General features: G+C 43.3%; 1 protein-coding gene across 2 annotated transcripts; it reads right to left on the bottom strand.

Moving 5' to 3' along the window:
* Positions 1–1,862: 1,862 nt before the first annotated feature.
* tedc1 (tubulin epsilon and delta complex 1) lies at positions 1,863–22,955 on the bottom strand. 2 transcript variants are annotated; one of them, XM_055865316.1, is made up of 8 exons: positions 22,556–22,955; positions 15,871–15,955; positions 15,548–15,753; positions 13,650–13,820; positions 13,366–13,455; positions 8,864–8,950; positions 3,592–3,801; positions 1,863–2,621 (listed from the first exon to the last, which is right to left on the bottom strand). In XM_055865316.1, exons 1-8 carry the CDS (start codon positions 22,688–22,690, stop codon positions 2,190–2,192), a joined length of 1,416 nt encoding a protein of 471 aa, XP_055721291.1. In that variant the 5' UTR covers positions 22,691–22,955; the 3' UTR covers positions 1,863–2,189. The 2 variants fall into 2 exon arrangements, with proteins under 2 accessions (XP_055721291.1, XP_055721292.1); XM_055865317.1 differs by having other exon boundaries at positions 3,616–3,801; positions 22,556–22,951.
* Positions 22,956–23,079: the final 124 nt, after the last annotated feature.

Genomic DNA, 23,079 nt, shown 5'->3' with positions numbered 1-23,079 from the left:
TTCACCATAACTTATATCTGTAGCCTAATAAACTGCATGTTTTACCGATTCGTAAAGGGAAGACCTAAGAACATATCATCCCGTGACTCCAAGTTTACTTCTATATGATGGTTATTACACTGAATGAAAACATAAATGCAACAAGTTCATCAATTCTACAGAGTTACACTTCATATAAGAAAATCTGTCAATTTAAATAAATTCATTAGGCCCTAATCTATGGATTTCACATGACTGGGAATACAGATATGGATCAGTTGGTCACAGATACTTTTTAATAAAAGACGTGGATGAGAAAACCAGTCATTTTCTGGTGTGACCACCGTTTGCATCATGCAGCGCAACACATCTTCGGATAGAGTTGATCAGGCTGCTGATTGCTGCCTGTGGAACCTTGTCCCACTCCTCCTCCTCAATGGCTGTGCAAAGTTGACGGATATTGGTGGGAACTGTACACGTCGATCCAGAGCATCCCAAACATGCTCAATGGGTGACATGTCTGGTGAGTATGTGACATGGAGCAGTGCATTATCATGCTGAAACATGAGGCGATGGCAGCAGATGAATGGCTCGACAATGGGCCTCTGGATCTCGTCACGGTATCGCGGGGCGTTTAAATTGCCATCAATAAAATGCAATTGGTTGTCCGTAGCTTACGCCTGCCCATACCATAACCCCACTGTCACTATTGGGCATTCTGATCACAACGTTGACATCAGCAAACTGCACACCCACATGACGCCATACACGATGTCTGTCATCTGCCTGGTACAGCTGAAACAGGGTTTCCTCCGTGAAGAGCACACCTCTCCAGCGTGCCAGTGAAGGTGAGCATTTACCCACTGAAGTCAGTTAGGATGCCGAACAGCAGTAAGATCAAGATAAGGAGCACACAGATGAGCTTCCCTGAGATGGTTTCTGACAGTTTGTGCAGAAATTCTTCAGTTGTACAAACCCAGTTTCATCAGCTGTCTGGGTGGCTGGTTTCAGACGATCCCACAGGTGAAGAAGCAGGATGTGGAGGTCCTGGGCTGGCGTGGTTACACGTGGTCTGCGGTTGTGATGCCGGTCGGACGTAGTCCCAAATTCTCTAAAACGTTTGAGGTTGCTTATGGTAGAGAAATTAACTTTAAATTCTCTGGCAATCACTCTGGTGGACATTCCTGCAGTCAGCATGCCAACTGCAAACTCCCTCATCATGCTATTTAATCAGCTTCTTGATATGCCACACCTGTCTGGTGGATGGAGTATCTTGGCAAAGGAGAAATGAAAAAATAAATTAAATGCTCAACATTTTAGAGAAATAAACTTTTTGTGCATATGAAATATTCATTTATCAGCTCATGAAACAGGTTACACGTTACGTGTTGCGTTTATATTTTTGTTAAGTGGATATCAATATTTGCTCAAAGGCATTTCCAACATAATTTATCCGAAAATACATTTTACTGACACAAAAAGATCCCACCATGTCGAACAAACAAATTGTCTGTAGGCATTTATAAAATTGGACCAGCATATCCTGTTTCCATCAGACAGATCGTGACTTTTTTTCCCTCTGTGCATTAGGTAATTCATCTGCATGAAATGCTTGTTACTGACACACGCACACACCCTGACATTTGAAGAGGTGAAGGCACTAGGAAGAATCCTCTGAGCGGTGAGGCCAGGACGGGTAACATCAGCTAATCAGTGTGAGGCTGAGACGGAGGGAACATTCGCCAGGCGGTCTACTTATAAACCAACTTCAGTGAGAGAACATCCTAAACCCTGACCTACTTCAGAACTTTAAGACTGTTTTCTCTCCTGAAAGCTTGGCACTGAGAAAAGAATAGATACAAGAAAAAAAACAAGCCAGCAACTTAACAGCCAGCCCACACAGGTGTTTATGTTCTCTCCCACAGTGGATTACATCAACACACACACACAAACATATCTTGCTTTCAACTGATTCATGTGCATTTCAAATGTCATTTGAAATATATCACACGCAGTCCATTCCATCACAATATATTAGCAGTAACCGTAGCAATACAATGAATTAGAACATATAGCCACAAATTGCCGAGCAGCTTTGCACCTTCTAGTCATTCTATTTCTATGAAAGTAGTCTGGGGACAGACAGTCTGTCAGCATCCTGTTCACTCGCTTGCACGCACAGACACCCTGAAGTAGCATCCTGTTAGTGTTTATCTCTTGAGAGGGAGAGGAGGGATGAGGACAACTCCAACCCCCTCCAGCCAGCTGGCTGTCTTCTCCTGGATCTGTCCCCGCTTCGCCTGCCTCATCTGGCCCAGTTCCCCCAGCAGGAAGCCCTCTCTCTGCTGCAGCTCGACGATCAGTGAGGAGGCCTGGACTTGGACCATCACCGTGCCTGTCCCAGACACCTTGCCTGGCAGCAGTGCCCCATCACAGGCTTGTGGGAGCACAGACCCTGGCCTACAAGGCTGGTGGTGGTTGGGAAGTGGCTGTGACCCCTGGAGACTTGGCCTGTAACTATAGCAACCAGATGTAGGAGTTGAAGTACAGGACTCAGCCAAGCCATGCAGCCTGAGAGACACTCTCCTCTCAATCTCCCCCAACTCCTCAACGTCTTGAAGAACACTCTGCGCTTTTCTGTTCTGTCAGGACAGAAGAAAGGAGACATTGACAAACAGTTCAGTGCAATGAATTGCAGGATAACTCTGCCTCTTTCAGTATATCATCTGAGACAATTACTTCTTACTAAAAGATTTGTATCTCTAAAACAAAATGACTGCTAGGCCCCAGCAGCATTTCATTTACACTGATGACTCTCATGGGGGAGGAGTGTGTGTGTGCTCGTGCATACGGCATTAGTGCATTCATGCGCGATAATGGGTGAGAATTTGGCAGACATTTTGATATTGCATCAGACACTTCCCACAGTGTAGAGAGAGAGAGAATGAGAGAGAAAAAGAGAAAGAGATTGAGGGAACGAGAGAGGATAATTAATGTAGCCTATATTATTAGGTGACCTAGATGTGCTGATTGTGAGGTTGTTAATAATTCCCAGCTGTATTAGTGTAATGATATGAATAAAATTGGAAGCTATGCAAGCCTGGAGTCTGGAGAGAAGCAATAAGCAAATAGGCTATATAGCATAATGAAATGTAATGCTGCACACAAAAGCACAGATTTAGGCATTCATTTTCCAAATGAAAGAGCTCAATTCATAAGCCACTTCAATTGAGAAAATGATTCCTGAAAATGATTTCCCAAAGAGAAGAGAGAAAAAGAGAGAGAGGAATAGGAGCACATATTGCCATCAGACCCACTCCCACTTGAACTGCATAATGCAAGTCCTCCAGAACATTCAAGTTCCCTCTTTTTGCTCTGACAAATTCTCTTTCTCAAAATGTCCAAAAACATTTCCTCTCCTCCTTCAGTCCAATTGACCTGAAAGAACTGACAAGGTGAAAGCCAATCTAATGATGAGCTTCCACCATATTGTTTTCACCTGTCCGGTCTTTTCCAATCATTGAAGACAGTAGAGGACGAGAGGACGGAATTTCATACAATTTATAAAGAGCCAAACAGCCAAATGTTGATTCCCTGCCAGTTGGTACTCACCTGCCGTATGAGGGTGTGCATTACCTGTCTTGTGTATGTGTCCTTCAGCCCTGTCTGCAGCCTCAGCAGCATGTTGTCCAGTTGTTCCAGACCCTCTTTCTCCTTGTAACCGTAGGGAAAGCACCTATTAACAACTTGGTGTACAGGTGACATGTTCTCTACAGTGTCCTCCTCTCTCAGGTCTGAGAGCTGGCTGTCCACAACACTATCCTACAGAGAGAGGGAGGGGGGAGAGAGGGAGGAAGGAGAAAGGAGAGAAGGATTGAGAAAGAGAAATAGAGAACCACTGTTCATAATGCATGATCATGGGAAATTAATTTCAAACCTCAAGAGTTTTGTTATTAAATTAAAGTTGCAATATGTAACTTTTGGGGTGACCCAACCAAATTCACATAGAAATGTGAGTAATAGATCCGTCATTCTCATTGAAAGCAAGTCTAAAAAGCGGTAGATCTGTTCTATGTGGATTATTTCTATGATTCCCGTTCTTAAGTTTAGTTTTTGCGTCTTTTACTTTCAGTATTGTACACCAGCTTCAAACAGCTGAAAATACAATATTTTTTGTTAGGGAAAATATATTTCACAGCGGTTTAGATGGTACAATGATTCTCTACACTAGCTTGTTTTGTTACATAAACTGAAATTAGTCAAACTATTTGAATTTTAGCAAACAGGAAATGGCGTGTAATAATAACAAAAATCTTGATTTTCTCTGAGCTCCTCCCTTCTATCTCTCCTTTCGCTCTCTGCTCCTGAGTGGCGCAGCGGTCTAAGGCACTGCATGTCAGTGCTAGAGGTGTCACTACAGACCCTGGTTCGATTCCAGGCGTTATCACAACCGGCCGTGATTGGGAAACCCATAAGGCTGCGCACAATTGACCCAGCGTTGTCCGGGTTAGGGTTTGGCTGGTGTAGGCTGTCATTGTAAATACGATTTTTTTTCTTAACTGACTTGCCTAGATAAATAAGGGTAAAAAAAAAAAAAGAAAAAAAAAGGGCTTTTGTCAAGATCGGACATCCTGTGTAATTGCAGCTCTCGTCCAATATTGATCCATGTGGGTCTAGTTCTAATCAACTGCCCAACAGCAGCCTCCCTCCTAGGAGAGAGGTCAGATAGAGTCCAGGCACAGACATACTCTAGGCATTGTCGCAAATTGCACCCTATGTGGCCCTGGTCAAAAGTAGTATCCTATATAGGATTTCATTTGGGACGCAACCCATGATTGTGGATAAATTCCATACAGGCTTATGGCAGACTCTCTACACTAACCCTCCAACAGATAACGATACATCATAGACCAGGTCCTGGAGCCTCCATACATTCAACACATACATTGAACAAAATATAAAACGCAACATGTAAAGTTTTGGTCTCACGTTTCATGAGCTGAAATAAAAGATTTTCCATATTCACAAAAAGCTTATTTCTCAAAAATGTTGTGCACAAATTTGTTTACATCCCTGTTAGTGAGCATTTCAACAGGCATATCAAGAAGTTGATTGAACAGCATGATCATTACACAGGTGCACCTTGTGCTGGGGACAATAAAAGGCCACTCTAAAATGTATAGTTTGGTCACATTACACAACACTACAGATGTCTTGTTGAGAATGTTGTTTTAGAGAATTTGGAAGCACATCCAACCGCAGACCACATGTAACCACGCCAGCCAAGGACCTCCACATCCGGCTTCTTCACCTGCGGGATCATCGCAGACCAGCCACCTGGGCAGCTGATGAAACTGGATTTTCACAACCGAAGAATTTCTGCACCAACTGTCAGAAACAATCTCAGGGAAGCTCATCTGCGTGTGCGTCCTTACCAGGGTCTTGACCTGACTGCAGTTCGACGACGTAACCGACTTCAGGGGACAAATGGTCACCTTCAATGGCCACTGGCACGAGGGATAAGTGTGATCTTCACAGATGCATCCCAGTTTCAACTTCACCGGGCAGATGGTATTGTGTGGGCGAGCGGTTTACTGATGTCAACGTTGTGAACAGAGTGCCCCATGGTGGCAGTGGGGTTATGGTATGGGCAGGCATAAGCTATGGACAACAAACACTAATGCACAGCCCTATGTCACAGGGAACTGTAGACAATTTCTGGAAGCTGATAATGTCCCAGTTCTTCCACAACCTGCATACTCACCAGACATGTCGCCCATGAGCCTGTTTGGGATGCTCTGGATTGACGTGTACGACAGCGTGTTCCAGTTCCCGCCAACATCCAGCAACTTCGTACAATCATTGAAGAGGAGTGGGACAACGTTCCACAATCAATCGCCTGATCAACTACGCAAACGAGATGTGTTGCCCTGCATGAGGCAAATGGTGGTCACAACAGATACTGACTGGTTTTCTGATCCACGCCACACTTTATTTTAAAGGTATCTGTGACAAACAGATGCATATCTGTATTCCCAGTTGGGCTGTCCCTGACCAAAAAATATCTTAGTCGACCAGGATTCATCTGTTCTTTCGACCAATCGATTGGTTGAAATGTTAAAATGCGTTTGATTCTGTATATAGACACATCCTATGTTTGAATCAAATCAACTATATGCACTGAGCTTGTCTGATGCTTTAAACCACACTGTTTGATTAAATAATTTAAAGAGACAAATGACTAGAGGGAGTCAGACCACAAATCGATTTGATTGTGCTGCCTGGCTCAGATTTTCTGCGTTGTGTTAAAAAGAAAAACACAGCGAGTGACTGTGTGCCTAGCACCCGTTGCCTCTGTCCTCCCTGCTGCAACATCCACCACAGAACATCACTGTGTGTAGGGCTGTCCCTGAAGCTGCAACATAATTCAAGCCATTTCTGACTGAAAAGTTGTTACCGAAATCCCTAATTTGTTTAGGAAAAACATTCCCTATTCCCTGAAACATTGCTCTCTTCACGTAAAACATGTAAACATCGCATGCATGTGACCAATAGGGCTGAGCTATAGACTGTTATAATCACATCAATAAATTGGTTAGAACTAACTCCGAACATAGTAATGTCGACAGCAAAATGGATGTGGAGGATGTGAAAAAGACACTGGAAACGGGCGAATGTTTACTGGTTGCTCAGGAGGGAAAGGGGAAGTCAGATCTGTGGAAGACATTTGATTTAGTTGTGGAAACTACTGGAGATCCAGATAAAGGAGGGTATAGGAGCAAGCACTGCATGAGTATAATGCGTGCCAAACAGTTGCTGTTAGATTACAATATTATTATTTTTACTAACCATTTGGAACAGTGAACACTAAATAAATAAGTGTAACAGAGAGTCTTGTTCTAACACCAAAAAGATATATATATAAGTCTTTATCACAGCAGACTAAAAACAGTTGCATGCATTCTTGAATTGCAGTTAATTTCTTGTTTAGGCTAATTATTCAAAAGCTCCCTTTGTTATTGAATTTTAAAACTAAAATGCTTGATTGGATTTCACATCATCAATGTCTCGTATGCTGTGTGATGGCATGAAAGAACGATTGATTGATAGATACAGTAGCCTATATATTGAATTATAGGCCTAAATCAGTTACGGTATTAAGACTAAATAGGATGTGCTCTTAGGTCTACAGCTCGATGGTGGTTATACAAGGAAACTATACTAAGACTACTAATGATAATGACATTACAATTATTATGATCCTCATTATAATAATAACAATAAGGAGATCAAGGAAAAAGGAAGGTTATTATAATAAATATATTTTTTTCTACAATTTGGAGCAGTGTAAACAGTCTAAATACATTAAATAATACCAGAGAGGCTGGTCTCACGAAAGAAAACGTGTAAAGTCTTTATTACAGCAAAGCAAAGATTGTCTGTTTTTAATCTGTGATATTGTTGCGTGAGGCTTGGTGCTCACGGAATCAGTAGGCTATTAAACACACACTCAAACAGGCAACAGAAGCAGCTTCTGTCTTATTTCTGTACATACATATGGATGATTTATAAAGCCAGGCACATTTAACAGTTAGGCTGTTGATTATAGACCTAATTAAGTTGGGGTTTCCTCTCTCCTCTTAGACAATAAGGCAAGGGCTGTTTTCTCAACTCCTAACTCTGCTGCTGCCTCCGCATTGTTCTCAACAATATGCTGGTTAACTTTGCTATTATACACATAGCAACATGGTCTAGGAAAAGGCGCCAATAAAAACAGCGTACTGATGTGTTTCAGAACCGTGGACAACGACCACTATCCAGCGAGGGAGAATGCGCATTTGTTATAAAATAATTTTTTGCACCATTGTTCTTACATTATATAACCACATACAATTTCAGTAGCACGTCTTATACTGACGGACTGTGCCACCCCCACGGCTTCCACAATGGATCAGTCCACTCAGACAGGCGCCAATCAGACAGGTGTCAGGTACACCATGATTATAATTTTTTTTTGCAAGACTAGCGAGTTAATAATTGGGACATATTACATTTCTCACAAAAGGCAACAAAGCTTTATTTTAAATGAAATGGCCTTGAGGTGGATTAAAGTACTAGTTTAAATTATTTTCACATTACTGTAAATCGACTAGCCTTCCATAATCAAAACCCTGGGAGTCCAACTGTGGGTTTCAAACATACTGGTAGAAACACCATGAAAGGAAGAGGTTTCTGTTTTATTTTTAGGGAAAACACTCAAAGGACTTCTGATACCTTTATTTCTAATGAAACTGCACTTCCTTTTGAACTTCTACAATCCTCAAATCCACTTCTCTGTGATCTGCATGCAGAGAGGGAATCAGAGCAGGATGACTATTGCCAAAAACATCTCTCCATGGAGGCTCTCTTTATGTCAATCAGAATCACAGTCAGACAGACAGATGAGAGCTCAGAACGGTAGTGAATCATTCTTTCAGACACTGCAGAAGTAGTTAATGAGCGTGAGAATATGTAGTTCTGTAAATGTATGTAGTTCTGTCCTTGTCTATTGATGTTCTGTATTATGTCATTCTGTATTGTTTCATGTTTTGTGTTGACCCCAGGAAGAGTTGCTGCTGCTTTTGCAACAGCTAATGGGATCCTAATAAAATACCAAAAGATACAGGTAGTACTACCGGGAAAGAGTAGATTAGAAGGAGGCTATTAGTTCGCTAATAATTGTGTTTCACTGTCTCTTACTGTCTGCATGTTGCTTTTCTTAAAAAAAAAGAAATAACATGCAAAACCTAGTCAATTACACTGTAGAGTAGACATAACATATTAAAAGGACTGGTTAAAAGCAGTGCTAAGGCACTGAGACGAGAGAGGAAGCACTTTCCCCTACCATCCAGCACCAGAAGAGTGGCTCCTGTCTCTTCCACTCCAGGTAGGCCTCCAACAGCTGACTGAGAGTCTGTAGACGCTCCGCCTCCTGCAACACACAGACAGACAGGGGACATTCCTTTAACCCAGCCTGCCTCAACCACTGTCAAACACTCACTGTGCAACACACACAGACAGACAGGGGACATTCCTTTAACCCAGCCTGCCTCAACCGCTGTCAAACACTCACTGTGCAACACACACAGACAGACAGGGGACATTCCTTTAACCCAGCCTGCCTCAACCACTGTCAAACACTCACTGTGCAACAGACACAGACAGACAGGGGACATTCCTTTAACCCAGCCTGCCTCAACCACTGTCAAACACTCACTGTGCAACACACACAGACAGACAGGGGACATTCATTTAACCCAGCCTGCCTCAACCACTGTCAAACACTCACTGTGCAACACACACAGACAGAAGACATTTAGTTCATAATTAATGCTCTCAAAAATCTTTATTGGTTTAACCTGCCTGTCTTGTCTTCCTCAAAACATATGCATGTTCATTTTGATTTCATCTGCTAGTGAGCTGAGCTCTATGGCCTACTTTAGTTTCTGCCAGGCATGTTTCCCTCTGAGTGTTACTCCATCTCCCCAGGTGCTGCAGGTAGTTATTCTCCATAGTGTATTTTTGTTGTGTCGCTAATAATAAAATAATATGACATTTAGCAGATGCTTTTATCCATAGCGACATATAGTCATGCGTGTATACATTTTAAGCACAGGTGGTCCCGGGAATCAAACCCACTACCCTGGTGTTGCTTGTGCTATTCTCTACCAACTAGTGTTACACGGTAAACTGAAAACCTCTACTTTCCTCACTACAAAAATATGGTTCGGTACGAGAATTTTTGTTACGTTTGATACTTTTGTCAAATGTGTTTCACGTGATTGAGAGGATCAAGTCTGTCTATCAGTGCAGCCCCTTTATAGCGTGAAGAGCAAAGTACCTGCTCCACTTACTCACTCATTGCTAGAGCTGTCTGGGCTGCATTAGCGCCCCACTCATGATGCACAGAAGTTAACATGCTTGAATAATGCAACACGGCATGTAGAAATTGTTTTGCGAACAGTAATTAACCATGTCCATACAGGCTAGAACACTTACAATGCAAAACGATACCGGTAGCTTCCAGCTTTAATTGTTGGGAAACTTTCCTTGCTAGCTTGGACTACAGCTGAATTCACTACCCTAGTACTTTGTTGTGATCATTTGCTGATTATATAATATATGCTGATTTCAAAGCTGATTGTCACCAAAAACGTTTTTAATTCACTTGGTCTCCCTCACCATCAAAAACTCATTCACTTCATCTCCCTCGCCTTCTGTCTGGTTTCCACTAGATTCCATAGCCACTTTCTGCCTTGCAAATGACCTCAATAATTTCTTAAAGAGACTACACACACTTTTATAAAATAAGAGATTGCTTATTCTATGCAAATGTTCTCCTAGCAGTAGCCAATGAAATAATATGTTCTCCTAGCAGTAGCCAATGAAATAATATGTTCTCCTAGCAGTAGCCAATTAAATAATATGTTCTCCTAGCAGTAGCCAATGAAATAATGTTCTCCTAGCAGTAGCCAATGAAATAATGTTCTCCTAGCAGTAGCCAATGAAATAATATGATCTCCTAGCAGTTGCCAATGAAATAATATGTTCTCCTAGCAGTTGCCAATGAAATAATATGTTCTCCTAGCAGTAGCCAATGAAATAATGTTCTCCTAGCAGTAGCCAATAAAATAAGTCCTAAATGGAAGGGATTATTTGTCATCTTTAGCCCCATGAAATCAGCTGAACAAGCTCAATAACACAATGCATGACAGACTATTGAATACTATGCATTAACCTGTATTGTGAATAGACCTAGGCTACATCTTGATTTACCCATTTCAAAAACATTATTTTTACTTTTACCCCTTTTTCGTGGTATCCAATTGGCAGTTACAATCTTGTCCCATCGCTGCAACTCCCATACGGATTTGGGAGAGGCGAAGGTCGAGAGCCATGCGTCCTCCGAAACACGACCCTGTCAAGCCGCACTGCTTCTTGACACACTGCTCGCTTAACCCAGAAGCCAACCGCACCAATGTGTCAGAGGAAACACCGTACAACTGGCGACCGAAGTCATATCGCAGGCGAAGGGCCCGCCGCAAGGAGTTGCTAGAGCGCGATTGGACAAGGAAATCCTGTCCGGCCAAACTCTCCTCTAACCCGGACGACGCTGGGCCAATTGTGCGCCGCCTCACGGGTCTCCTGCTCACAGCCGGCTGTGACACAGCCTGGGATCGAACGCAGGGCTGTAGTGATGCCTCAAGCACTGCAAAGCAGTGCCTTAGACCTCTGATTTACCCAGTTTATCAATAGACTAGATAATTATCATTCAAATAAATGATTACCATTATGTTGTTTTGTAGTTAGTCAAATTTAATGTATGATTGTATAATTGATTCAATTAATGCATACATGGCTGTCTCAAATAAATATGCAATGATAATTGAACTCAGAATATGCCCAACGACTGAAGAGCGGCAGGTAGCCTAGTGGTTAGAGCGTTGGGCCAGTAACCGAAAAGGTTGCTAGATCGAATCCCCAAGCTGACAAGGTAAAAATCTGTCGTTTTGCCCCTGAACTAGACTGTCATTGTAAATAAGAATTTGTTCTTAAATAATAAGAGAGCAGTAGCTGAGTCTGTCTGGATCAATTGCCATTCTGTGACTTTGGCTAATCCACCTTTTTTTTGTGTGGTATCGAGTATCGTGATACTAAACCTGGTATCGAAATCAAAAACCTGGTATCGTGACAACACTACTACCAACTGAGCTACAGAGGACACCAGAGCTCCCTCTCTGCCTCCCTGGCTGGCATTGGTACAAAGCACTGTGTTGGTCAAAGGCAAGTAAAGGTACAGGATGATCCTCCCTTTGGAGCTTTCCAGCTATTAGAGAAACAAAGCAGTAGAGATCTCCCTCTCTGGCTCCATCTGGCTCTGTCTCTGCACATCACTCACATCTCTCCCAGGAGGGCAGCACCAGGGCCTTCACTACTTATAGTGTCAAAACACACTCCGGGAGGCACAGGCCCTTTGGTCGTGTCTAGATTTTTCTTTACCTCCCTTTCAGAAAACAAGCACTCAAAAATATATCTTTCTCCTTGTCTCTCACTTTCTCTCCTCGTGTCCTTCCTAGTATTGACTCCCACTGCAACAAATTGTGTCTAAAAGACAAAGGAATTCTCCGGGTGAAACATTTTTGAACATTTATGATAGAAACATCCTAAAGATTGATTCTATACATCATTTGACATGTTTCTACGTACTGTAATGGAATTTTTTGACTTTTCATCTGGCCTGCGCATCGTGAATTTGGATTTGTGAACTGTAGGCGAGAACAAAAAGGAGGTATTTGGACATAAATGATGGACTTTATCGAACGAAACAAACATTTATTGTGGAGCTGGGATTCCTGGGAGTGCATTCTGATGAAGATCATCAAAGGTAAGTGAATATTTATAATGCTATTTCTGACTTCTGTTGACTCCACAAAATGGCGGGTACCTGTATGGCTTGTTTTTGTGTCTGAGCGCCCTACTCAGATTATTGCATGGTGTGCTTTTTCCATAAAGTTTTTTTTTTTTTTTTTTTAATCTGACACAGCGGTTGCATTAAGGAGAAGATTATCTAAAGTTCCATGTAAAACACTTGTATCTTTTATCAATGTTTATTATGAGTATTTCTGTAAATTGATGTGGCTCTCTGCAAAATCACCGGATGTTTTAGAGGCAAAACATTACTGAACATAACACGCCAATGTAAACTAAGATTTTTGGATATAAATATGAACTTTATAGAACATGAGTGTCATCTGATGAAGATCATCAAAGGTTAGTGATTAACTTTATCTCTATTTCTGCTTTTTGTGACTCCTCTCTTTGGCTGGAAAAATGGCTGTGTTTTTCTGTGACTAGGTACTGACCTAACATAATCAGATGGTGTACTTTTGTCGTAAAGCCTTTTTGGAAATCGGACACTGTGGTGGGATTAACAACAAGTTTATCTTTAAAATGGTGTAAAATACTTGTATGTTTGAGGAATTTTAATTATGAGATCTGTTGTTGAATTTGGCGCCCTGCACTTTCACTGGCTGTTGTCATATCGATCCCGTTAATGGGATTTAAGCCATAAGAAGGTAAAAGATCTCACTTTAAGGAAAAGGCTTCTGTTCCTCAACCAACAGATTTCTAAAGTGTGGAGAGATACAGTGGAGGAAGGATATCCTTTTACCCATCAGCAATGTTTGCCAGAACTCTTTACAAAGAGGAAATAGGTATACTGTGCCTCTCCTTCCTCATCTGTGATCTGTGGTTTGTGATCTGTGGTTTGTAGTTTGCCTGTGTCTGGTGACGGTAGCTGTGTTGAACATGATGCATGATGGGGACAGGGGCAGTAGGACCTGTCACCTTTTTCAGGGCAGTTGAGCACATGCTGTGATGGTCATCAGAAGAGGGCTGGGAGGTGGACGTGGAGGGCATTGTGCTGGAGGAAAGGACCTAAGAAAATAGGAGTCAGAGGCTATGGTGGTTATCCATTTCACCAGAACACACAGATTGAGAGACATTGGAACAAACCAGTAGGATGATAATGTTCACACTCCATTGGTTGCATTATTGTGAAGTGTCTTTTGGGTTTTAGAAAAGTGTTTTAAAAATTAGATGTATTTTACAGTCCAGGCTGAATGACTTGCCTGGTGAAGGAGTCTAGCTCTTTCCTCTTGAATGGAGAGCAACCTCCGCCACTGGAACCTGAGTTTCCCATACTGCCATTGGAGTCTCCTGAGGAGCCCGTCTTCCTTCAGGCCTCCTTGGCCCTCCACATCCCCAAGGGAGCCTCCCTCTCTGGGGCTACTCCGTGAGACCTGAGATAAATCAAATCAAATGTGATTTGTCACGTTCCGAATACAACTGTGAAATGCTTACTTACAAGCCCTTAACCAACAACGCAGTTAAGAAAAATAAGTGTTAAGAAAGTATTTACTAAAATAAACTGAAGTAAAAAAGAAATAACAAATAATTAAAGAGCAACCATAAAATAACAGTAGTGAGGCTATATATAGGGGGTACCGGTACAGAGTCAATGTGTGTGGGCACCGGTTAGTTGAGATAATTATGTACATGTAGGTAGAGGTAAAATGACAACGCAAATAGTCCGGGTAACCACCAGCTGTTCAGGAGTCTTATGGCTTGGGGGTAGAAGCTGTTAAGAAGCCTCTTGGACCTCGACTTGGTGCTCCGGTACCACTTGCCGTGCAGTAGCAGAGAGAACAGTCTATGACTAGGGTGGCTAGAGTCTTTGACACATTTTTGGGCCTTCCTCTGACACTGCCTGGTATAGAGGTCCTGAATGGCAGGATGTTTGACCCCAGTGATGTACTGGACCGTACGCACCACCCTCTGTAGTGCCTTGCGGTCGGAGGCCGAGCAGTTGCCATACCAGGTGGTGATGCAACCAGTCAGGATGCTCTCGATGGTTCAGCTGTATAACTTTTTTAGGATCTGAGGACCCATGCCAACACTTTTCAGTCTCCTGAGGGGAATAGTGTTTCACGACTGTCTTGGTGTATTTGGACCATAATAGTTTGTTGGTGATGTGGACACCAAGGAACTTGAAACTCTCGACCCGCTTCACTACAGCGCCCTGTATGTTAATGGGGGGCATGCTAGTCCTCCTTTTCCTGTAGTCCACAATCATCTCCTTTGTCTGATCACGTTGAGGAAGAGGTTGTTATCGTGGCACCACACTTCCAGGTCTCTGACCTCCTCCCTATAGGCTGTCTCATCGTTGTTGGTGATCAGGCCTGTTGTCTCGTCAGCAAACTTAATGGTGTTGGACTCGTGCTTGGTCATGCAGTCATGGGTGAACAGGGAGTACAGGAGGGGACTGAGCACGCACTCCTGAGGCGCCCCCGTGTTGAGGATCAGCGTGGCAGATGTGTTGTTGCCTACCCTTACCACGTGATCCAGTTACAGAGGTTTTTAGTCCCAGGGTCCTTAGATTAGTGATGAGCTTTGAGGGCAGGAGTGCCTTTACCTCACCCTCTGACAATCACAACCAAAGGCTTGAGTCTAGAGAGTAAAGGTTTGTCTGGAGGGCACTCCACAAGATAGATCCATCTCAACATCTCCAAAGTGGAGGGATCATAGGGTAATTACAAGGCATGTTTTTTCTCTTTAAATATTCATGGATTTTGAATGATTTTCAGATTAGGGTGATTGGTGGGGTTTAAGTGTTTAAGACCAGAACGTAAGAGACAAATTATTATTTATTTATGAGAAAGGGGGAAATGGTTTTTGTTCTCTCATCTCCTTCCACTTACAGACATGGATTTGTAAAGTGGCTGTTCCACTGGATGTCATAAGGTGAATGCACCAATTTATAAGTCGCTCTGGATAAGAGCGTCTGCTAAATGACTTAAATGTAAATGTAAATGGATTTCTAGTTCTATTGAGTCAGAAGATCATCAGCAGAGCAACACTGCCACCTGCTAGACAAATATGGGACTGCCACTTCAAATCAGTGTAAAAATAAATATTTAACTTTTGTTAATATGAGTGTATTTTATTCAAGTCTTAAAAAGAATGTCACCGTGGGTGGTAGTGAGAGGATATCCAGCTCCAGGGATCTTGCTCTCAGCAGGGCCTCCAGCAGGCTCCCTGAAGACAACACCCACCCAAACGCCACCAGCAGCTCTCGGCTCCCAACTTCACTCCTGGGACGGAGCCCGGCAGTCGTCACAACAATCCAGCTGGCACCGTAACCACACTGCCAGAGTGCCTCTCTCACATGGCTGTCTGCAGAGACACAATCACAATGATTCATTGAAGACAAAGAGTATGAAATGGACATAATAGCTACAATGGACATTATTCATACAGCATACACACTACTCCAAAAATAATTACACTTACCCAAGTCTGAAAGTGTCGTGCAAGAACATTCCAGAAGCAGTGTTTTCAGAAGAACACTATGAAGGAGCTTCCAGAACTCCACCACCTGAAATACACATTCCAAGGTAAGTAACCACCTGATGACTAAAGGAGATAAACAAATATCCCTCCTGTCATATAATATAGCTCTGGTCCAAGCACATGCGTCTATCAGCGCACTGAGTGCAGCCCCTTGATAGCTTGAAGAGCAAAGTACCTGCTCCACTTAACAGAGGTTTGGACTCGAGTCACAAATATGATGACTTGCAACTCGATTTTGACTTTAACACCAATGACTCGTGACTTGACTTGTACTTGAGCCTTATGACTCGACCTGACACCCTCCCCAAACTGACTTGATACCCTCCCCTTGATACCCTCCCCAAACTGACCTGACACCCTCCCCAACCTGACTTGACACCCTCCCCAAGCTGACTTGATACCCTCCCCAAGCCCAAATATTAAAAATGATGCTATTTAAAAAAGTGTGCAGTGCATCAACTCTTCATTTAACGGATTACAGTTTGAATCAGACAGCAGCCAATCAAATTGTGCCAGCTGAGAAACAGTTGTGCGTGGCAGTGCAGAGGAACGTCGGCGGGTGAATTCGGATGGAGCCCTTGGAAAGATGATACCCCAAATTATTATTTTCGGATATAAAAAGATGAGACTGTATCAACAAAAACAGATTGCAACTTGCAAAACATTGGGGAAGAAAGTGACAGACGGAGGAGCAACAATTTCCAACTTTGTTTGACATTTGAAGCTGCACAAAGAACGGTAAGTCGTGGCTAATATAGCCGACAGCTATATATTTTATTACTTTACTGGTGTATCATGTAGGCTAACGTAATTTTACATCAATGAGCCTCCACACAGTCAGTCAGTGCGGGAACGTGATCATTGCACCCAAGATTGAGCTACAACTGGCTAGGCAGTTGGTAGCCTAAATCCTGCCTGATGTTACTGCTGTTCCTAAAACCATTGACATACGTTAACCTACTGTAACCACACAGCGAGAGAGTGTGTGTGTGTGTGTGTTAAGGTTGGGCGATTGTGTACAAGCCTACATCGCCCGATTGCGATCCTCAATAGTCGATCACTATTGGGGGGGGGGGGGGGGGGGGGGTCTTTCTCATTGCTACCCATGTATTTCCATGGAAATATAACATTTATTTGGAAAGTAATAAATATATAGATATTTTTAAAAGCATTCATGATTTGCGTAAATGTAATAAACTATTACTCTTGATAAAAATATGAAATGGTATTACATTTGGTGAAGAGCATATGACTTGTTTAGGACTCAAAACTCAAAGATTAGGACTTGAGACTTGACTTGCGGCTTGAGTGCTAAGACTTGAGACTTACTTGTGACTTGTAAAACAATGACTTGGTCCCACCTCTGCAACTTACTCACTCATTGCTAGAGCGGTCTGGGCTGCATTAGCGCCCCACTCATGATGCACAGAAGTTAACATGCTTGAATAATGCAACATGGCATGTAGAAATAGTTCATTACTGCTCGCAAAACAATGCCCATACAGGCTAGAACACGTACAATGCAAGACGATACCGGTAGCTTCCAGCTTTAATTGTAGGGAAACTTCCCTGGCTAGCTTATGCTACAGCTGAATTCACTACCCTAGTACTTCATTATGATCACAACATGCTGATTACAAAGTGGATTGTCACCAAAAACATTATTAATGCACTTAGTCTGCCTCAAGCAAATGACTTAGATTCAAATGCAGATTATTTTGTATTATTGTGAAATGACAGCCTGCACAGACAGATAAAACGAGGACAGCGCCGGAGAAGATGGCTGGCGTTTTACGTGCTCCTAACCAATTCTGTATTTATGTTCGTTTTTTTGCGTTGTTTGTAACTTATTTTTTTACTTATTTTGTACATAATGTTACTGCTACCGTCTCTTATGACCAAAAATAACTTCTGGACATCAGAACAGTGATTACTCCCCACGAACTGTGAGAAGCTTTTTTTTCCTTTAACGAGTCTGACGAGCCTGACGTGAATGACATACTGCTTTCCCGGGAACAGGCCCAAATCCCTGTCATTTGCGTGAAGAGACGACAGAGAAAGAGGACGGAGGTTGGGCTGCCTTCTGAGAATTCGTAGGCGATCGAATACACCCCCCCTGCCTTCCGTTCTTCTAGGTAACTTGCAATCATTGGAAAATAAAATCGATTAACTACGAGGAAGATTAACCTACCAACGGTACATTCAAAACTGTAATATCTTATGCTTCACAGAGTCGTGGCTGAACGACGACATTATGAACATACAGCTGGCTGGTTATACGCTGTATCGGCAGGATAGAACAGCGGCGTTTGGTAAGACAAGGGGGGCGGACTATGCGTATATGTAAACAACAGCTGGTGCACGATATCTACGGAAGCCAAGAGGTTTTGCTCACCTGAGGTAGAGTATCTCATGATAAGCTGTAGACCACACTATCTACCTAGAGAGTTTATCTGTATTTTTCGAAGCTGTCTACATACCACCACAGACAGATGCTGGCACTAATATCACACTCAATGAGCTGTATTCCGCAATAAGCAAACAGGAAAATGCTCATCCAGAGGTGGCGCTCCTAGTGGCCGGGGACTTTAATACAGGGAAACCTAAATATGTTTTACCAAATTTCTATCAGCATGTAAAATGTGCAACCAGAGGGGAAAAAACTCGTGACCACCTTTACTGTTTTGCTAGCACAGACTGGAATATGTTTGGGGATTCTTCCGATGGCATTGAGGAGTTTACCACATCAGTCATCGGCTTCATCAATAAGTGCATTGATGATGTCGTCCCCAAGGTGACTGTACGTACATACCGCGACCAGAAGCCACGGATTACAGGCAACATTCACACTGAGCTAAAGGCTAGAGCTGCCGCTTTCAAGGAGCTGGACTATAAGAAATCCCGCTATAACCTCCGACAAACCAAAAAACAGAGAAAGTGTCAATACAGGACTAAGTTTGAATCGTACTACATCGGCTCGGACGCTTGTCGGATGTGGCAAGGCTTGCAAACCATTACAGACTACAAAAGGAAGCACAGCCAAGAGCTAACCAGTGACACGAGCTACCAGGCGAGTTAAACTATGTCTATGCTCGATTCGAGGCAAATAACACTGAAACATGCATGAGAGCACCAGCAGTTCCAGATGGCTGTGTGATCACGCTCTCCGCAGCCGATGTGAGGAATACCTTTAAACAGGTCAACATACTCAAGGTCAGGGCCAGACGGATTACCAGGACGTGTACTGCGAGCATGCGCTGACCAACTGCCAAGTGTCTTCACTGACATTTTCAACCGCTCCCTGTCCGAGTCTGTAATACCAACATGTTTTAAGCAGACCACCATAGTCCTTGTGCCGAAGAACACAAAGGTAATCTGCCTAAATAACTCCTGATCCGTAGCACTCAGGTCTGTAGCCATGAAGTGCATTGAAAGGCTGGTCATGGCTCACGTCAACACCATTATCCCAGAAACCCTAGATTCCCTCCAATTTGCATACCACCCAAACAGATCCACAGATGATGCAATCTCTACTGCACTCCACACTGCCCTTTACCACCTGGACAAAAGGAACACCTATGTGAGAACAGCGTTCAACACCATAGATGCCCTCAAAACTCATCAATAAGCTAAGGACCCTGGGACTAAAAACCTCCCTCTGCATCTGGATCCTGGACTTCCTGAAGGGCCGCCCCCAGGTGGTAAGTGTAGGTAACAACACATCCGACACACTGATCCTCAACACAGGGACCCCTCAGGGGTGCATGCTCAGTCCCCTCCTGTACTCCCTGTTCACTCATGACTGCATGGCCAGGCACGACTCCAACACCATCATTAAGTTTGCCGATGATACAACAATGGTAGGCCTGATCACCAACAACGACAAGACAGCCTATAGGGAGGAGGTTAGAGACCTGGCCGTGTGGTGCCAGGACAACAACCTCTCCCTCAATGTGATCAAGACAAAGGAGATGATTGTGGACTACAGGAAAAGGAGGCCCGAGCGCGCCCCCATTCTCATCGACGGGGCTGTAGTGGCGCAGGTTGAGAGATTAAATTTCTTCGGTGTCCACATCGCCAACAAACTAACATGGTCTAAGCTCACCAAGACAGTCGTGAAGAGGGCACAACAAAACCCATTTCCCCTCAGGAGACTGAAAAGATTGGGATTGGGTCCTCAGATCGTCAAAAGGTTCTACAGCTGCACCATCCTGACTGGTTGCATCACTGCCTGGTATGGCAACTGCTCGGCCTCCGGCCGCAAGGCACTACAGGGGGTAGTGCGTACGGTCCAGTACATCACTGGGGCCAAGCTTCCTGCCATCCAGGACCTCTATACCAGGTGGTGTCAGAGGAAGGCCCTAAAAATTGTCAAAGAATCCAGCCACCCTAGTCATTGAGTGTTCTCTGCCTCCGCACAGCAAGCGGTACCGGAGCGCCAAGTCTAGGTCCAAGAGGCTTCTTAACAGCTTATACCCCCAAGCCATATGACTCCTAAACATCTAATCAAATGGCTACCAAGACCATTTGCATTGCCCTCCCCCCACCCCACCCCTCTTTTATCTATGCATAGTCACTTTAATAACTCTACCTACATGTACACTACCGGTCAAAAGTTTTACAACACATACTTCTTCAAAAGGTTTTTCTTCATATTTACTATTTTCTACATTATAGAATAACTGTGAAGACATCAAAACTATGAAGAAACACAAAAAACATTTTACATATGAGATTCTTCAAATAGCCACCCTTTGCCTTGATGACAGCTTTGCACACTCTTGGCATTCTCTCAACCAGCTTCATGAGGTAGTAATCTGAAATGCATTTCAATTAACAGTTATTTCCTTCTTAATGCATTTGAGCCAATCAGTTGCGTTGTGATAAGATAAGGGGGGTATACAGAAGATAGCCCTATTTGGTAAAAGACCAAGTCCATATTATGGCAAGAACAGCTCAAATAGGCAAAGAGAAATGACAGTCCGTCATTACTTTAAGACATGAAGGTGAGTCAATACGGAACATTTCAAGAACTTTTAATGTTTCTTCAAGTGCAGTTGGAAAAACCATCAAGCGCTATGGTGAAACTGGCTCTCATGAGGACCGCCACAGGTAAGTGTAACAGTATAACTTTAAACCGTCCCCTCGCCCCGACACGGGCGCGAACCAGGGACCCTCTGCACACATCAACAACGGTCGCCCACGAAGCATCGTTACCCATCGCTCCACGAAGGCCACGGCCCTTGCAAAGCAAGGGGCAACACTACTTAAGTCTCAGAGCAAGTGACGTAACTGATTGAAATGCTACTAGCGCGCACCCGCTAACTAGCTAGCCATTTCACATCCGTTACACTCACCCCCCTTTCAACCTCCTCCTTTTCCGCAGCAACCAGTGATCCGGGTCACGGCACCAATGTAACAGTATAACTTTAAACCGTCCCCTCGCCCCGACACGGGCGCGAACCAGGGACCCTCTGCACACATCAACAACGGTCGCCCACGAAGCATCGTTACCCATCGCTCCACGAAGGCCACGGCCCTTGCAAAGCAAGGGGCAACACTACTTAAGTCTCAGAGCAAGTGACGTAACTGATTGAAATGCTACTAGCGCGCACCCGCTAACTAGCTAGCCATTTCACATCCGTTACATAAGGAAGACCCAGAGTTACCTCTGCTGCAGAGATAAGTTCATTACAGTTACCAGCCTCAGAAATTACAGCCCAAATAAATGCTTCACAGAGTTCAAGTAACAGACACATCTCAACATCAACTGTTCAGAGGAGACTTGCTTGGGCCAAGAAACACAAGCAATGGACATTAGACCAGAGAGAATCTGTCTTTTGTTCCCGGGGTCCAAATTGGAGATTGTTGGTTGTAACCGCCGCGTCGTGGGTGAAAGGATGATCTTTGCATGTGTATTTCCCACCGTAAAGAGAAAGTTGTGTTTTGGTGTGGGGGTGCTTGCTGGTGTCACTGTCTTGAGACACCAAATTGAGATAGTTTGGGATCGGTTGGACCGGAGAGTGAAGGAAAAGCAGCCAACAAGTGCTTAGCATATGTGGGAACTCCTTCAAGACTGTTGGAAAAACAATTGAGGTGAAGCTGGTTGAGAGAATGCCAAGAGTGTGCTAAGCGGTCTTCAAGGTAAAGGGTGGCTACTTGAAGATTTTGATTTGTTTAACACTTTTTTGGTTACTGCATGATTCCATGTGTTATTTCATAGTTTTGATATCTTCACTACTATTATACAATGTAGAAAATAGTAAAAATAAAGAAAAATATTTGAATGAGTAGGTGTTCTAAACGTTTTGACCTGCAGTGTACATATTACTTCAATTACCTCGACTAACCGGTACACCCTGTATATAGTCTCGTTATTTTACTGCTACTCTTTAACTACTTGTTACTTTTATTTCTTATTCTTATCCGTATTTTTTAAACTGCATTGTTGGTTAGGGGCTTGTAAGTAAGCATTTCACTGTAAGGTCTACTACACCTGTTGTATTGAGCGCATGTGACTAATAAAATTTGATTTGACAAAAGTGGTCCAGCACTAGCAACATCTGTACTTCGGCGAGCTACAAAAGTATACTGAATCTCGTGACTAAACAGCTCAAAAACTCACCACATCCTCTCCTTTGTTAAACTTGGCCCGTCTGAACGTTTCTGCACAAGGTACACACTCCAAACCTAGTGAATATAGAAGTTTACAAAGTGATTCAATCACTTCTTTAGCTTTGACACTCTTTTCACGTTGCATTTCAAACTTTGTGGATAAATCGATTCTTCAACTTGCCCGGTGACGCTAAAAACTTCCGGGTAGTACAGTCGTCATAGGTTCACTTCCGTATTTGGGTAATCTACACGTCTGATTGGGTAGTAAATGTAATGGAACTGTACGATGTGTTCGTAAATTCACTCTAGAGTGCCAGTGTGCACTCCGTGTACGCTCGTAAATTCAGGGCGTTGGCAGATTGTCCGTTCATAAATTCAGAGCATGTCGCTCTTGGAGCGTACAGAGCGCACACTGGACGCTCTGGCCGAGGAGTATGGTTGATCCGAGCGTGCTGACCTCACAACCGCAGTAAAGCACCCAAACTAACTGGCTAAAGTTGGCTAGCTATTCCCAGACACAAATGAGAGAACACA

This window comes from Salvelinus fontinalis, chromosome 16 (genome assembly GCF_029448725.1).
Source record: "Salvelinus fontinalis isolate EN_2023a chromosome 16, ASM2944872v1, whole genome shotgun sequence".
Taxonomy (NCBI): Eukaryota; Metazoa; Chordata; class Actinopteri; order Salmoniformes; family Salmonidae; genus Salvelinus; species Salvelinus fontinalis.
Note: the sequence above shows the minus strand (reverse complement) of the source record. Positions and strands in the feature narration are given on the sequence as shown.